Here is an 18,916-nt window from a genome sequence, read left to right as displayed (position 1 = left end):
TTTAGAAATGAGAGAATACACAGTTATTACAGTACTTCTTTTTGAACGTAATATATTATTCTTTATATCAAAATATTATATATTATATATATATATATATATATATATATATATATACACACACTTATATGGCATGTTTCATTCTTCATATCAAAATATTCATGTATATATATATATATATATATATATATATATATACACACAGAAACACACACACACACACACATATTTACTGTATATAACCACACACATACACACACACACTTGTATGGCATGTTTTAAAACTGGACCAAGAGAGAAAAAGAATAATCCACATCTGGTAATTTGCTCCAACATCTGTATGAATGCATCCCGTTCTATAGAAATGATCCAGTGGTGCAGACATGCTATTTGTAAGATATATCGCTGCCGGCTTCCATGTCCGCTGGCCAGTGACATTGTAAGTGTCGGAAGAGTTAAGTAGTTCATGTTTTTGGAATTCACTGGACTAACAGGCAAATTGATTTTTCCCCCAACGTGGACAATGAGCAGTCAAAAGCTGTTTGCTTCACGAGAGCACTCACCAGGCCCACATCCATTAAAGTAACTATTGTTGCCCAAACCTGTCATGAACATATAGGTCAACATAAAGAAATATTTAATCCCAGCCGGATATAACGAGGGACAGTTTATCCAGAGATTTACCTTCCATATATTTTCACAATAAACTGAGCGTAACATAATGTCGGTTCTCTTATGTTTTTTATCATATATTTACAGTATAAAGAACCATACATATTCTGTATTGCTGTACAAATAGGACATTATACATGATGACAGGTTTAGTTTGGGGAGTTACGGGAGAAGGTTCCTGGTTTTATGACTTTTTATTATGATTTGACAAACCAAACACATGTTATACTGCTATCCAACTGTTTTATATACTCGCCAGCTGTCCAGAATTTATCTTTCTAGTCTCACCATTGAACTCTAACAACATTGGTCTCCTGACCATCATCCCATATTCCTGCACTGACGTTAAGACCATTTAAAACCATATACCGCTGGCCACTCCATGCCAAATGCTTCCCAGCAACGCATAAACTTTATAAAAAGAAACAATTCACATAATTCCGTGCCGGAATTTTAAATACTACATGTATGAACTTGTCAAAGACTGACATGCAATGATCTAGAATCTCATACATGGATATATGCAATGGCCATCAAGCAGCTTAACAGGCATACCTGGAAACTCTCGGGGGGTTTTGCCCCGATGTTGGGGTCACGCAGTATGGAACTGACTCCTTCCTTTTCTACACTGCCGTGATCATATATAAGACCCCCCCAATTGGTGCTTTTGCTACCACAAATGATTGCCACCCATGTGTGAAAGCAGGAAACTCAATGAAGCGTATATTAAAATAACGAAAAGCCAAGTTCTCCATGTATTATAGCCATTTGGTTAACATATTTGTTGAGTCACTACATAGAATCTTCACAATGGGTTTTGAAAGGGTTAATAATTGCGCCGTGTATGCGTGTATATATATAATCACTTAACACATTGTATATCAATGAGAAATGCTGGCAGTATTATCTTTGGATCCCCGGTATACATGTGGACCTGATAGTAAGGAATTCTGGTGCAGTGTACTAAAAGAAATGCGAATTTGCAGAAAACACGTGAAATCGGTTTGTTTTTAAGGTAGAATGATGTTAAACGGCCACAGAGGGACACGTTAAGGGAGAGGGGGCAGTGCTTTTCTCCGTGACTGTGATCCGTTACTAGCTATATTAGTCAGGCACTTAGAATGCTAATAATGTACTTTATATGTAGAAAATTTTGATACACTCATTCCCGACAAATTCTAGAAAAGAGGGACACTGGGGAGGAAAAAACGTAGAGATTTTGGTTGCAAAGTAGAACTGTTCCAACTAGAGAAGGACACACGATAGGTCCAGCTGTATTAAAATGTTCTATAACCGTGTAGAAGGCACACAGGGAAAAACAGAGTGCATTGAAGTATAAGTGATTTGTACGCCATGACCCGGGCTACCTATTCATCTATTTATTTGTGCAGAAACTAGCTGCGCTATCAGCTATAAAATACCTTCAAGTCACATTAATCCCAGCAAAAAAAAAAATAAAAAATACAAAAAAAAATGACCCTATGTCTCATTTAAACTCAAAACATATCACTTCTCTTTTACTTACGCTGCCCATCTGTCAGCAAGTGCTTGTAATTTTATTACACTGTCCTGTATTTTATGCAGAGTTGGTATTATTTTACAGAGTTCTGTTAATGGACTGGATAAATGGAAATGCTCTTTAAACGAGACTCCTGCTCCAACAAACACAGCTGCAACTGTACTTCAATTTCCAAGGCAGCTACTTGACCTGACCATGCGCTGCTCTCCGAGCTTGTGCAAAGAGTAACCGGAGCACAGAGCAAAGGGAAAGTGCAGTACACCGCTGGCGGCAATCGACCGTGCCTAATCACGACTCATATACGCTGAGCCCTCTTTCGCTTTCATATTGCTTTTAGGCTACAAAACAAGCATTTTGTCCCCTTTCAGCTGGCATCTCATTTACAAAGAGAGGTCAAACCGTGATGATCGCGCACAGAAGCTGGAGGGAACCGGGACGCCTTGCGTATGCATTAGTGCAAACAATATTTAAAAGGACGGGGCAGAGAGGAAATTAAGTTAACAAAAAAAACCCCCAAAAAACAAAAAAAAATGCATCTTGAGTTTCCGTTCCCATCCACAGAATGGAGGCTTTTATTGCTCGTTATTCTGCTCGTTTGGGATTGTTCAGCCCTCGGCCATCCAAAACGTGAAGTGCTTACATTACCTGCAGCGTTAACCCGTACTGGAAATAAAATGTCCTCTTTAAACCGGCTTTTAATAGCGTGGGGTTGACGACCGAGCCGGCTCCTGGGAGGGCAAAGTCAAATTGTAACCATTTGTGTGCCGTAGAGTCCCAGCACACGGCCTAGGGACTCTATGCGGTCCAGCGGAAAGCAATGGGGTTTGTTGTTACCACTCTCGCAGACCCTGGGGTTTATCCGTCGTGAGATGAATTGCCGGTTTAAGTGTGATAAAGGATTTCATCTCACAACAAAAAATGTTAATAAGTCAGGGCTAACTCGCCCCTTCTTGCAGAAGAGACCTTCTTGATACTCATTTACAAATATCATTTCCAAAAAGCAGATACAGTTTCATAATGGTCGCTTGTATTGGGAACGAGAGAGACACAATATATTACGGTCATTGCGAGAAATTGTGACGCAACATTTAGTTTTTTTTACTTTCTTCACCTACAAAAGGTAAAACAAGGTGACAAATCCTAAAAAACCAAACAAACAGGAGCCGCTAAAAACTTTAATAACACGGAAACGCCGTTTCTACCCATCCAGCGCGTTCCCCTTGCTTCTGGAGAGTTTATTAGGTTTGCCGTTCTGGTCTGTAACGAGCGATCTCGTATACCTTACTGAAATTTAAGATTGGATCGTTACACAATCGCACTACACCGCACTCCAGGAGGATCAATCCATGTCAGCGGGAGTCCGCATGGAAATAGAGAGCCCCATCTAGAAAGGACGGACTCCTTTAACGTTGTTGTTTTTTTTTATAGAAGTAAATAACGATGTGTTGCATGTGCATTGATTTCACTGTATTTTCCACGGGGGTAATGTGTTTTTAAAAGCTTGGATGTGCCATTAGCGCATGTTTGCTTTATGGCGCGATCAGCAATCACCCTCGGGCAGAGGAAACTTAACACTCCTAATACTTCTGTTCTGTGTCCTACATGGAGCGCTGTGCTTGACGGGCTACCTTGTACACCAGCGCAATGCATTATGTCATTTCAAGCAGGGCGCTGGCCACACCTGAGTTCAGCGCGCTGGAAACCAATTACTTAGTGTATATTTCCAACCCAGTTTTTCGGGTTTTGTTGAAACTCACACTCGCTGCAACGTCTCTCTCCATAGCCTCTAGCGCTATCCTGGGGGTGCAATTTAATCTTTTCCCTTTTATTATTTTTTGGCCTGCAAGTGCATTTAACTCTTTGGATGCCGGAGGAACAAGCACGACCCCCCTGGCAACCAATCGCACAGTTAACCCCTTGAGTGTCCGAGGGTTTTGCAATACTCTGCTCAGACTCCAGGGGCATAAAGGTTTAAAGGGCAGTTTAAGGTTATGCGGCAATGACATCATCGGACATCCAGTTTATTGAAAGTATACCTGCTTTAGCGAGATTTCTGGACGTTAACCTTTGTCCCGTATTATCAATTGTCACAGAAAGGAATGCAGATAACGATCTACGAGGAGACATCTGGGAGATTTAAAAAACGCATCCAAACTTTGCCCGCGAAGCTTCGAAATGACATGGTGGCTACACGCTTCGTGGATTAAAAATAATTTGGTTGCGTAGGTTCCCAGAAAATAATGATTGTGTTTACTTCTTTACCCATAACCTTTAACATTTCTCTAAAAAAATAACTATAAAGATAAATAAAAATGTCACATATCATCAGTGAAGCACCGTCTCACACATACACTTGACAACTGTCCTTGATTCGCAGTGACAGTCCCTAGTTTTGATTTAGTTTCAGTATCCATTGTGGTTTTTTTTAACTCTTTTAGCACCAAAGAGGCTGATTGTAAGCTGTATTTAGCAGCTCTTGGTATGTGATGCTAGATTTTATCAATGATACCCAACTAATGGCAGACGGGGAGCTTGCAGTAATTATATGAAGATGAGATCAAAGTAAGTACCCGTCGTATAGAGATATGAGTAGGGTTTGATATGTCATATCCTTTGTATCAGCTAAAACTCATTTAAAGCAATAAAAACCAGCCAAAGCTATACTTTATGTTTTCCAGCACATTCAGCACAAAAAGCTATTTATTTAAGAATATTTCTCATCCTGCGACACCCAGAAATTTGTCTTTGTATATTTTTGGGGGGAATCTGGTAACAAGCAAATTATGAAATTTGAATATAAAGTAGCAAAAGTGTACTTAGGTGTTGATTTCCACAGACAGGTAACCCGAATAAAAAAAAAACGTGCATCTTTCATTTTTTCAAATATTAGTTTAAAAACATAATCTGTGTTTGCAGAAACAAAGCAATAATACATTGACTGGCTCATTATACATGACATCTTGACCGAGTCATTGACTATACCATAAGGGTTATATATATATATATAAAAAAGGCAAATTAGTAAAAGTGGCGCAATCAGTGGGAATGCTTACTGGTTGCTATGGTGATTGCAAACCAGACTCCCAGCACATGAAATAGTTCTAGTAATCCATATTTTCCCTTTAAACTTCACATCATCGGCAAATGTTATTAGCTGGACACCAAAAAAAAACACATTTAAAACCAGCTGATGAATGTTAATAAAATTGTAAAAGTACTTACAGTCTGAAGAGCTTCGGATTTCCCAAAAAAAGCAGTTCAGGGAATACCTGGAGGTTATTTTTATTGAGACGCCTGAAAGAGAAAAAACAAAATTGTTGTTAATGAGGCCATGAGATCCAGAACCTTTATCTTACGAACGTAATATCTACTTACATATTGCAAATGGTTAAGAGAATCAACGCCAGGGGAATGCAGATTAACGGGCCAAGGTATCAGAAAATATTACTTATAAAATAGTTAAATATTTCACTATTGAAATAAAAATTTACTGTCACTACTAGATTTTTTAAAAAAATTATTTTAATTATTATTAAAATTTTTATAACATAAAAAATAAAGAAAATTAAATTGTGGGAAACTCATATAAAACGTAGCTTTGTGAAATCAACCATGCCCTGAAAACACGGAATCCGATAAATGAATTAAGATTAATTATCCGATGCTAAACGGCAATGACAGTCCATGTATCTTAAAGGGACGGTATCCTACCAAAATCCCATACTATTACTGTTAATACAATTAAAAGGGCATGGAATATATTAGATATAAAGAGCTTACAATCTAGAGCATATGAATGTAACAAATATTTTAAAGACATCTGCTGAAAGCATGCAGTTTTTTTATATTTGTATTAAATTTGTTAATTTAATGATACCGTTTCCTTTAAGGTGTACTGCTTAACAAACAACATAACATAGTGTACCTTACTTATATTTGCAAAATTGCTCATTTATTGTTGATCTGCTAGGTACATGAAACGAGAATTTGCTATACTATCTATAAAGGCGCTTTGAAAGAATACATCATTGAAATATGTGAAGAATGTTTGCTTGGAACGCTGCCCCGAGGAATGGAACGAAATAAATGGAGACAATAAGAATTGTTAAGACAAACCCATATCAGTTATGTGTCATGTTTCAGATCTGGGGATCGGGGAGTGAATTATTTTATACGGTTTTGCATCTAAGGATGTAGGGGCTGTCTAGGCAATGGTCGTTAGGGGAGAATATGCGGGAATATCGACATGGGAAAAATAAACAGCTATCCTGTCTTGGAATTTGAGAAAAGGTCTCGAAAGAGTTTCTCACCATCATTTAAAACGAAAGTCCACAGAGGAAGTCTGCGTGGCAAATTGTGCTATATTCTCATATGAAAATAATGGGTTTGACCAGAACCAAGAGGTTTTTAACACTCCTTTTTTGGTGGATGAGAAATACTAACATTATACAGAAACTGTAACCATGCAACAAACACATAGGTCATTTCAGTCTGCTTTCCAGAAAAGCCATTGGAACGTCCATATGGTGTACAAGGGGGTGATAAATATATTACTCACCTCCTTGGATCTTTAAGTGTTAATATAGCGGGATAATATATGTTATATACTGAAATAAAGAGTAGGAATAAACTCTAATTGCTAAATACAGAAGACTATATCTGCCAACACTACTATATGGTACAGCTATATGGTAAATTGTGTTTATTTAGTTATAATATGGTATTCTCTTTGGTGAAGAGGTAATACATACACCATGCCACTTCTAATGTCATGTAAAGATCATAACTGCATATGTTATTTTATATCATATTTTCATGATTATCCTGTAGTTGATTATTTTTTGGCATAGATTTACTATCTATGCATGTTTATTCATTTATAATTGATTACATTAGAAGGTTTCTTAATGTTGACTTTGTTCTTAGAAGGGAGATCAGAGGAGAGAAAACCTCAAAAAAAAAACATTTGATTCCTATATTTTGATTTCTGAAAATAGCGTTGTTTCTACCACCTCAGGAATAGAGAAGGATTAAAAAAATATGTTGTTGGAATCTGAAAGATGTGATTGGCTGTTGACGCCATAGGCTGCCTATCTTCCCCATCTTGTCCCACATGTCAAAGCATAAAGCTTGCGGTATCCTACTAATATTACTTCTTGTCAACTTCAGAAAATGACAATTTCAATTAGACCTATGGCGTTGAAAGGTTGTTACTTTATAAATATATTCCAGTAACAAAAATAAAGGATAAATAATAATAATTGAATATAATAAAACGCAGTGTGTAATTCACAAAGTCCATAGTTGTGCCTTTGCATTGTTTTTGCTTGAACCAGTAGGTATCTTTGTTCCAACACTAACAAGACCGGCTACAACACGAGTCAATGTTTGACGAAGAACTCTTTCTACAGATTTCATTTATTAGATTAAAAATGGGATGCATTAGAATTGAGCTTTTCACGGTCTTTTGTTTGGTACGTACAATATTGTTAATATCCTGTTAATATCCAAGCAAAGACCGAATAGTCTCTTGGTTGGGCACCCCTCCCTAGTCTTCTTTAGCTTGAGTATAAAAGGCATACTATTCTGAATTCCAGGGTCCCAAGGAGATGAATTGGCTGTCAGATAACAATACACTTCCATCAGTTGGATTTGGCACATGTAAACAGAGTGGATTCTCTTAGCTTATCCTCACAAATATGAAATATTTACTTTTAGCCAACAGCTGGGGACCGGGTATAAAAGAGATGCTCGCATAGATCTTGGTTTCCATTCAAAAAAACAAGATCTTCTGTCTTTTTTCTTTCACCGTTCTCAGACACTGATTTCTGAGAAAGATCTAAGTGGACCTCAATATAAAGGAAATTGTGACCCCATCACATCTAGTGGACAGTTGCTTTCAACCTAGCCCGATAGAAGTGGCATACCTTGATGTTTTAGCTTTCTCACTGGCAGAACCACATTACACATCTATGGAAACCGAGACAAGTACTTCGTTTATAAAATTTTCCACCCACGGAATTATACGATCGAATACAAGTTATGTTTGTTTAGACCTGGCTAATAGCAATAACAGGGAAAAGAAAAAATGTCGGTGCGCTAAGCTAGTCTCAGGCTCAAATAATACAAATGTATAATACGAGGCCTACCAGACAGTGTGAGCAGTTTTCCCTGTTTGCACATATTTGAGGTTGTTGGCTCCTCATCAGTCTGGTTGCAGCTTGCTGTCCAGGGGTTAATAAGGAGGAGGTTTAATTGCACCTCCCCCAACACATTAATAAGGTTTTGGTAGCAGTATAAACTGCTTTGTGTGCCCACTATGTAGAAGGTGAGAGTAGGTTCTCACCCTATTGAGAGTGTGCCTTGATGTGGCGGGTGAGCTTAATTATGCTTTGGCCAATTCATATAACCAAAACCTTTCATTTATATTATGTTTATTTTTTTATTGCCAACTTTATTAGGGTGAGAAGCGCAGACAGTTTTTGTTTTTGTATAATAGCAATATGGTGCTAAAAAGTAGGCAAGCAATGCATGCTCACTACAATATTTTGAAGAACTTTTTGTGGAGGAACTGCAGAATGATAAAGTAGTTATTTTAATATAGATTAAAACATAACTCGCTATCAAAAACTATAGGTAGCTTTGACTCACAAATAAAATGTGCAGTCTTGAAAATCTTTTTTCTGAGATGGAAAGTATTTAAGTCAGCCATGATTATCCTAAGCCAAGTGAGTGACATGGAGAACGATCCATTGTCTGCTGGTGGAGGGCTTACATTGAATTGTATAGCCTCTGGTATTTAAAGGTTTAGCAAAGTTCACGCGTAGATGAGAGATGCAGGCCCTTTTTGATATAGAATGCAAAAACGCCCTGGGGATGACTTATTACTTAGGTTCCACAAAGTGTAGTTTTTACATGGTTTCAGTATGCTTTCATTTTTTTTGTATGCCGTGGTTGGATGTTCAAATTTAGACTTTTAGATGTGAACACTGGTGTTTTCTGAAATTGGCCAACCCTAGTGCTACCCTGAGGAGGATCAGCTGACCCTTTACCAGGGACATATCGCCCAAATTGTCTTTTGCTACCCTGAGGAGGATCAGCTGACCCTTTACCAGGGACATATCGCCCAAATTGTCTTTTGCTACCCTGAGGAGGATCAGCTGACCCTTTACCAGGGACATATCGCCCAAATTGTCTTTTAACAAGCCCATTTACCCATCCCTCACATTGAACTACCTTACAAGGCAGAACTCTGGGATACGATGTTATATACCAACATCTGCATGCAGATGATCCAAGGGTAAAAATGTTTCTTCTATTGAGCACCTATTCCAGATATAACTGTGTGTATGTCCATAGCCTTTAATATCCATTCTGTACATCTACATCATTATCTCTTTTTTTGGGGGGTCATTTACTTAAATTTAAACTTCTTGCATTCTGTATTAGTTGGGGGATTTGGGATACCAAGAAAAATAAAGAGGAGTGAAGCCAAGTAAACAGTGGAACTCACTTAAAGTACATAAAACCATCCCTTGTGCATCACCATATAGTATTACTAGTTATATAACAACAACAACAACAACAAAAACAACTTCTTTGTGTATCTTCATCAGCAAACAACTGACATTCACTGGAGCATAAGGAGAACAGATGGAGTCGACACTTTGGTCATTCACGTAGTTATAAAGATGTTAGTAGTAACAGCTTTTTGGTTTTGTTTAGCTGTGCCTTAAGTTAACTGTTTCTGAACGTTTGTGTTTAATACTATCCTCTTAGCCATTAAAGGTATTGGGTTTGTTTGTTTTTTTCCCAATCCACTTTTGTGATTTCTTTATTACGAAAGTACCTGGACTCCTGATGTTTGTAATGAATCCTATAAGGCTGTTAGCGGCGAGAGAGAATCCAGGCCACCTAAATTACATGTTGTTAAACGCTGCCTTTGACCTGCATATGTGTGAAACTACTGAAAGCTTAACACGGCACAGTAAAATAACAAATAACAGGGAATGTTCAACACATGGAGCCGAATAAATACAACAGTTTTCTCCCCCATGTACGATGAATGAATGGATATGACTTTAGTATAGCGTTGCAGTTTTAAAGCAGTAATACTATAGTAACCATTGGCAATAGACCTTTTTTTCTTTTTCAAACACCAAGACCGCATGGGTTGTAGTTCTGCTTTTATTTAAAATCGATTAGACTAAGAAAGACTACCTTTAGCATTTCACAGCTCTCTCAAAGTTTTGAATCGGACAATATAATCAAATTCCAAATATCAAAGGCAAGCCAGTACTCCTTTAAGGCTGAAGTCTGCCTCCCGTTAATCTACGAATGTATAACAAATTTACTTTGTTGATATACAACGGCATTTTCTATATTTCTTAGGCATGAAAAACATCAATTATGCATGTCTGGTGAACTCTGATGAATTCATTTGTTAAAGAATGCACAAAGAAAAAAAAAGTTTGTTTTTCAAGAATAGTGTACAAACGTTAATAGAATATTCCAAACAAAATCAAATGTCACAATGTAATTATTTTATTTTATTAAAAATATATGTTAATGTTTAAGGAACATTGACGTGAAAGATAGGCAGCATGAGTGCTCTACAAAGCTTACAAATGCTGAATATCATAGGCGCATCTGGCGGATCAAACCCCCGACAACATGAGACCACCTCCATAGAATGTCAATTATTTTGAAAACAAGAACATTTGTTGAAATTCACAGTGAAATCCAAATTCTCATCAAAATGGGAAACACTCAATGGGGAAAATAATACTATGGGGGCTTAAGTTTCTTAAATAGGGATGCATATTGCCTACATTGATGTATACAGTACAGCTCTTTAATATTAACCAACAGAGCTCATACAATCAGAAAAGTGTGAGATCTATGAAGATCCATGATTTATAGGAAAGCTAGTCGAGTAAATGTTGATATGTTGAAATGTTACAAGCTACTAAAAAATAATCTACATCGGTATGACTTTATTTCAGGAGATTCATTGATCCTTCTATTTGAAATATTGAAGATATGTTGAAAAAAAGGTTATCCCGGAAAGCATATGATTCAGAACTACGTGCCCGGGAAACTATGCCGAAGAAAAAAGCTGGATATTTCCCTTGAAGATACTTTAGCTTGAAATGTTGACACTGGATAGAAGACTAAACATATCCAGCGCAATAAAATACACCACCAGATAGGTGCGCGGGTTCTAAAGGAACACACACAAAGAAATGCAGCCATGGGTGATATGTCTTTCCTTACAGATGATATCTTTGCTCAAATCATTACTTACTGTCAGTGATTGTGTTATCTTAAAGGGCATTGGAATTTTCATGTTTAAATAGTGCTGAGGTTATGTCATCAGAATCATGAAACAGAAAATGGCGGAACCAGTAATGATTTCCCATTAAACGCACAACCTCTCCTAAATCAGAAGCAAAAAGCAGTCTGCAATATGGACTATTCCAAGTCGGACACGGTATTCATCAGCAATAGCTGGAGACCTGGGGGTTGGCTTGTACATGCTATTTTTTTTCCTTTAGTACCTAGAACATAGAAGGTTCAATGATTTCTCAAAGACTTAATGTACTTTTTAATCGGAATTATATATTATTATTATTATTATACTCCTTCTATATTGTAAGCTTGTTTAAACAGTGCCCTCCTCACCCGTTATTGCTCTAAGTAAAATTGTTATGTTATATATTTCTTTTGAAGTCCTGTTTACCCCTTGTACAGCGCTACAGAATATGATTTATAGTTTGGGGTTTGCAATTCTTACCTCTGTTTAACTGTACACTTCATTATTCTGTTTCTACTTAATAGGATCCCCCTTGCCCAATTTACTTGTAATGATCATTGGCAACAGAGTCATGCCGGACCCAAAGTAATGTCGCATTGTATTATCATTTAACTCAGCGAGGCTGCAGATCGCTAATGCCTACAGATCTACTTATAGGAAAAAAATGGCAATTCCGAGATATTTATTTTCCTCAAAGGCATACCTTCCACCACCTGAAATACTCTGGCCTTTGGATTATGAAAATTCTAATTAAACTGATATTTAACCGATTTATAGATCTATTGTCACCTAAGTGAACTCATTTGGGGTCATCAATATAAAGGATCCTCTAAGTAGAAACGCCATTGCATAAGGGGTCTTCAGAGTTTATACTCTGGGGATCATGATAGAATAAAGTATGGTAGAATAAAGTATGGTAGAATAAAGTATGGTAGGCCTGGGACCTATCCTATGCTTAAATAAGCATTTAATAAAGCTTGAAAGTGTCCAGAAGATACATATGGGGGTCATTGGTGTGTTTTTTTTAGAAAGGTGATTAAAACCAATTTTTTAATTGAAATCCACAACAGTCTCCATGATAACCAAATGAATCTACATATCTCACATTCAAGGATTTCAGACCAGTAAGATTTTTTTTATAATATTGGACTACAAAATGCTAAATTAGTATGTCCTGTTTTGTTCTTATGCCGTCAGTGTATTCTTGTTTACTTAAATGTTGTTTTTAATGTAAAGTTGTTGGGTTTTTTTATTTATGGAAAACCAGACTTGATGACGTTTATGGCCCAGTTTAAGATTCCAAGAGCTGTTGGGATCAGCACATTAAAAAATGTTATAATAACCAAAGTAATGCTTAATGGGGGGTTGGCCCATAAGGAGCTTGCTTCTATACAGGTAAATAACCGCTTACATTTTTTGGAAACTAAAAAAAGGGAAAAAAACTATTTTACAACTAAATTACAAAAAAACATGAAAGCATTATAGATCAAAATAAAAAATAAAAAAACATGTTATGCTATATTTGTCCATAAAAGTGAATAAAGAACATTTTCAAGTTAATTCCCTTTAAAAGCATAAAAGATAGAATTTTAACAGGATGCGCAGGATATGCCATAATCCACTTACTTACAAAGTTTTAATAACCCCCCAAACATGTGTTTCGTTCAATTGATTGACATTAGGCTCTGCCTTTCCCTGGGAAAATTGCATTCAGCCATACTGGATATTTATATCTATCTGTGACTAATGATGGCTTCATAATTACACAGCAGGTACAGCGCACAGATTGACAAACTGCACAATCATCCACAAACAATGGTTTAAGAAAACAATTACATCATCCCAACATTGTTTTCAGACAAAAACAACAAAAGTTTACACCGAATTGTGTTCTTGGTTCCAACAATATGAGAAATCGAATATCTTTTTGCAAATTCAGTCCTTTAAAGAATGGAACTTTGATCGTAATCTTTCCAAACTCACAAACGGGAACTTAGAGAGATTACAAAAAAACATACTCATTGTTTACAAAGAATGAACATTTTTATCCATAAAGAATATAAAAAAAATAATGATTTTTGTTTTTTTGGGGCGCTGTAGCTTTAAGTAAACGCCATACTACAAGTACACAACTACGGTAAACAAAATACAACGTACAGTGAGGTCACGGTTTAAGAATACTTACAGTCTGTCCAGTTCTTTCAAGTCTTGGAATGCCCCCCTTTCAATCGTGCTAATCTTGTTCTCCATGAGCTGCCTGAAATAAATAAAAATCTAAGTTTGCCTTATTGTAATCATTAATCATCTAGCCATTAATACTTTCCATTTCTAAACTCCAGTGGCTACGATCTTGCAAAGTTTATTAATTCACACATTTCAAATCCTGTCTGAAATTTCACATCCAATGTAATGAGTTCAAAAGATATCCAGCCATGGGGAACAAGGAAAACAACGGGTACAAAGGGAAAGAAAATCATTCAGATTTCTGGAACTACTATGAATATGTTGAAGAATTTACCTTTTTTGTTTTTTTCAAATGTCTGCCCTTTACTACGTTGAAAATTTTTACATTAAAAAAAACATTTATCTAACTTATTAATTAAGTTATTATTATCCCATGAGTTTTTTTTTTATTTCTAACAAAATAATATTGTTTAATTTAAATCATAATTTAATTCGAGGCATAGTTTAAATGGAGTAACTTATTATTCTTTGAGAATGTAAATTACTCAATTTTTCATTTGAAAAAATATAGAATTTAATAATAAATTAGCATTCATAATAATGTGAATATTTATCTAGAGCCTTACAATATAACTTGTAATAAAAGACCAGTTATCATTTCTGGACATGCAATCTATTGAAATAGGAAAAACTTTAAAACAATGAAGAATATTCAGATAATATACCGACAACTTTTTCTGAAATATATGACGTTTGTATGACAACATAATTTTATAAAAGTTAAAAACGGGCAATGTCTGGGCTGAAATGAAACAGGAATATCCTCCAATTTTATTAATGTGTTTGAAAACATTGACAATTAGGACTAATTACTTGCAGGTGACAGTTGTTACTAATAAAATGCATAACTAAATAACTAAATTGTTCAAGCTGGCTTTGGAATGAAAAAAAAAACTTATATATATATAAAATTATTAATTCACATTCAATAATACTTACAAGACTCGAAGATGTCTTAGTCCAGCAAAGTCTGTCTTGGTGATTCTTGTGATATTATTCCCATTCAAATCTCTGGGAAAAGGCAAGAATTATAGTAAAACAAAAAAAGAAAAACATGTTAGTATTTTAATTTTGTCCATTTTTTTTTCTTCATTGTGGCTATAGGAATCTGTTAAAAAGTCAATGTTTTCTTGAAAGATAGGTGGCTTCCAAACTTCTTCTGAGTGGGTATATTTTGAAGGCTTATCTCCAAGAAATCTCTAAAAACAGCTTAAGGTAACTTTGGGTAAGAACACCATAAAATGATTTTAGTTAGACTTTAAACAAAATGTAAACGTTGGAGTGCATCTTAAAAGAACTTTTCACCAAATCTTATCTTAATGATGTTGTCATAACAGTCGCATGGTTTTATAATCTGATAGTATTTACCTAAAAAAAGTTCAAATGTCTTTAGTTGCATAAGAAGTGGCCCACAATGGGAAAGATTATTTATTATGGAATAAGTTGTTTTTCTGGGAGATGGGGAGTGCATTAAGCAATGAAATTATGCACACATAACATAAGTTCCTAAACAAACTGTGCGGAGTGAGTATGCAAGTCTAACTTTCAAGTCCAAGAGACCCACATTAACCTGCATTATCTTATTATTTAGCAATTTTTTTTTTTACTTAGGACGAACACAGCAGTCTTAGAATTTTTTTTTTTTAATTAATTAATTAAGACAATTGTATTTTTTCCAACTGGATTATGTGTGTTTGGCTTTCCTTCTGTGCTATTTTTAGGTGATAGCTGGTGTCTCAGTTCACAAATTAACTTTACCCCCATGATCGCCAGCATGACTGTTACTGAAATATTCACAACATTTTCACTTGTGGCATAGCTTTATATAATAATAATAATAATAATAATAATAATAAATCATTCTAAAGAACTCAACTAAAGGACAACTTATCTAAATGTGAAACTTGATTGTATTTTTTATATGCTAATTGTTTTATTTTTACTTCCATAAATATCTACAGCCTCAATTATTAGCATTCATGGCTAGCAAAAGGAAAGCAGTAAGGATAACTTATATGGTGGCTTAGTAAGAACCAGCTACATGTGTCTGCTTTTTAAAAATCTGAACAAACCACTATCGCAATACTTTGTATCTTAAAACGGTTATCTAATCACTAAACACAATAGTCCACCGAAGTTCTTAAACCAACAAGCCAACTGTTGTTTGAGTGAAGATATTCAGAAACTAAACTAGTCTTGAAATATTTAGTACAATATCACTCGGAGCATATTTGGGAATGGCAGTGTACTCAAAGCATTGTTTGCCTAAACTTTGACTTCTCAGCTCCCTGTGATGTTATCAGACCTGTCAATCTATTGAAATGATGGGTTGATTCTATACTGTAACAATAATCCTCTATTTTTAAAATGTAGCTGTTGAAAAAACACGCATTTTTCCCACTACACACCGGCTACATATTTGCCATGCTTGATGCTTTCAATACATCCACAAATTATGATAATGTCACCGTCTTTCAACGCTGTGTAAACACTCGTTTAAATGTCACCTTCCACAAAGTGAAAAACCTTAAGTCAATGGAGGGAGAAATACCACCGCAGTCTATTGCTCAAGGCATCGGCAAGGAAAGTGTTAATACTTTTTATTTTCCACAAAAAAAGGGAAAGAAATGAAGGCAAGATAATACAAATTCTCAGAATCCACCTCCTGGGATGTTTAAACTTTGATTTTGCATTTTTCGTCCACTCAACTCATCCCCTGTAAGTGAAACTGACAGCTTTAGCCTGATAAAATCAAACCCCAAGACACAACTCTGTCCCGTTATCAAACAGACGATCTTGTAACGCTGCTCCTGTATTTCTGTCTTCTAGCTAATGATTAGTTCATCTACTAATAATGAACAGAAATCGTCCTGCTAGTAGAAAAGCAGATTGTGCCATTAAAAAAAAAACTATATTCACCAGCTATAGCTTTCAGAAAATTCTACAGAAACCCCTGAAAAGAAGAGACTTTTATACATATGAGATGCAGAGTTCTATGGCTTCCGATTCTAGGGGACTCGAGCATTAATGTTGATAAGGCATTATTCAACATCTCATTAAATATAAATATTAATGACCACAGTGCTACAAAGAGCGTTACGACTGGGCAGCTTGCAAAGGAAGGCATGGCGTACTGTAATAAGGAATCAAGATTTTATTGACATCATCTGCCTTGCAAAGTGTGCGCTTACACAACGATTGCAAACATATAGATCGGATGCCTTCCGCCAATGGCGATATTACTACTTGGTTATTTTTGTTCTTTCGTTTTTGTTTCCTACATGTGATGTTCACTTACCTCTAGGTTTGTCTGAGTCTTATGCCAACGCCACATTTATCTATTTTAACCTCTAGCCTGGAAGAGGGCATGCAGAAAAACAATTGCCTCTCTTAGTTTCTTCATGTGAAAGCGTTTATAGCATCTACATAAATGAGTCTCTTTCTACATGCATAAAAATATTAGGAATATATAGATATACAGTTGCAAAATTCTGGTTTTATAGATATATATATATGTACTCACAAGCGTTCGGTGTTCCGTGGAATGTTACGAGGCACACTACGTAGAGAAAGCCCATGACAGTCCACCGTGGTGCCAGAGCAAGAACACTGAGCTGGACAGGGCTGAGGTGCCACCTCGCTCAGTATCACCAACACTAACCCCACCGAAATGGACACCTTCCAGAACCCGATGCCGCACATCTTCTTCTTCACAAAGCCCGCTAACATTTGCTTAAACCGCCCAACAAACCACCACAGGAGAAAAACCAGAAAATAATTGTTTAAATTCCCCCAAAGCAGAAGGTAACGGCCAGACCAATCTCGGTCTGATCTTCGAGAACTTGTTTTATTCGCAAGTTTTCCGAATCTGGCGTTGAATTCGAGGAGAGTACTTGCTTATCCAAACTGCACGTTTAAGGAACACGTCCGAGGACCAACGACAACTTCTTTTTTTGGCGGAGAGCAAGCTTTTATATTCCCGTCAGATGTTACAGAGTTGCATGTGATTTTTGCCTTCAGCAAGCAATCCTTCAGGCTGTGAATGAATCCCCGTGTCTCCGCCACGCTCTCGGTTCTGCTTTTGTATGACTCCAGTAGGCTTAGTCCATGCAGTAAATGCCGGTAACACCAGGCAGGTACATTAACAATAACTTAGTTTTTTTCCCCTCTCACCGCATAGCATCTCACGGCAGCCCCGCTGTAGATACAGAGAATGCACTATACATGCTGTTTCCCACAGCCTGTCTGCTAACTAACTGCACATTGGAGTCTGAGAAGAGGAGGAGGTTCTCGGCGAAACACACTGCTCTTAAAGGCACAGCACCTTACACCGGCCACTTTCTAAAACCAATAGCACGGTCCTACTTAAACCCACTAAACCGCATTTCTTTAGAGCTGAATGCCTCCTACAGGGCTGCAATGCGATCTGTCAACAGCATGGGCAGATCCTCCCTGAAAAAGGAAAAAAAAGGAGAAATTCTGATAAGGAGCAGACTTGTCTCAGTGCTGGGGGGCAATCTTTATCCCTGATTATTCAACGCGCTATCAGATGACCACGCCAAAGTCAACACTAACTCTTTTTGCTACCGATCAATTAAATCATTGGTAGATATCGGTTGATCTCCACAAGCCATACGCTCATATAGATAACGTAAAAGTACGCGGTCAGTTGACTTTATCGATAACTTTTTATTCCTTCTTTTAATATCGCTGGCAGTGATTTTTCAGCTTTTGTTTTTACATTTGAAACAATATAAACACAACTTTTATAGTAACAAATTCTAGCGACACATAGAAAAAAATAGTATTAAAAGTGTTTCATCAATTGCAATTATACAACTGTATTTATTAGGGTAGAAATGCAGATGAGATGAGCCAAAATAGCCATTTTTAAGGGGAAACAATATAAAATAGATATAATATTATACAATTATATTAATAATGAGGAAATAGACTTACATTAAAATAGGTAATTCTGTTTCCTAATTTATTATCATACATTGGTCTGTCACACTATGGAGGCACAATGGAGGAGCCATCTATCATCCCAATACTTGCTGTCATTTTATTTTAACTGATAATTTATTACACCACCTGTGTTAGTTGCATTATTTGGTTGTTAAAGGGACAGGTCATTTACCAGTCGCTAACCAGTACTAACATTT

The 18,916-nt window shown here is 36.4% G+C and overlaps 1 protein-coding gene across 3 annotated transcripts in view; it reads right to left on the bottom strand.

Annotated features, from left to right (window-relative positions):
* SLIT2 (slit guidance ligand 2) overlaps positions 1-18,151 on the bottom strand; it is a 145,669-nt gene extending 127,518 nt beyond the window's left edge. For 2 of the 3 annotated variants that reach the window (XM_053458324.1, XM_053458325.1), the window contains exons 1-4: positions 17,275-18,143; positions 14,691-14,762; positions 13,693-13,764; positions 5,414-5,485 (exon numbers count right to left, since the gene is read on the bottom strand). In XM_053458324.1, the coding sequence (XP_053314299.1) occupies positions 5,414-5,485; positions 13,693-13,764; positions 14,691-14,762; positions 17,275-17,480 (422 nt within the window). In that variant the 5' untranslated portion in view covers positions 17,481-18,143. Of the gene's footprint in view, positions 1-5,413; positions 5,486-13,692; positions 13,765-14,690; positions 14,763-17,274 lie in introns of all 3 variants that reach the window. The other variant, XM_053458326.1, reaches the window with a different exon arrangement.
* Positions 18,152-18,916: the final 765 nt, after the last annotated feature.

This window comes from Spea bombifrons, chromosome 1, assembly GCF_027358695.1.
Source record: "Spea bombifrons isolate aSpeBom1 chromosome 1, aSpeBom1.2.pri, whole genome shotgun sequence".
In the NCBI taxonomy this organism is placed as follows: Eukaryota; Metazoa; Chordata; class Amphibia; order Anura; family Pelobatidae; genus Spea; species Spea bombifrons.
The sequence above is the reverse complement of the archived record's forward strand: the minus strand, read 5'-3'. Positions and strand labels throughout refer to the sequence as shown.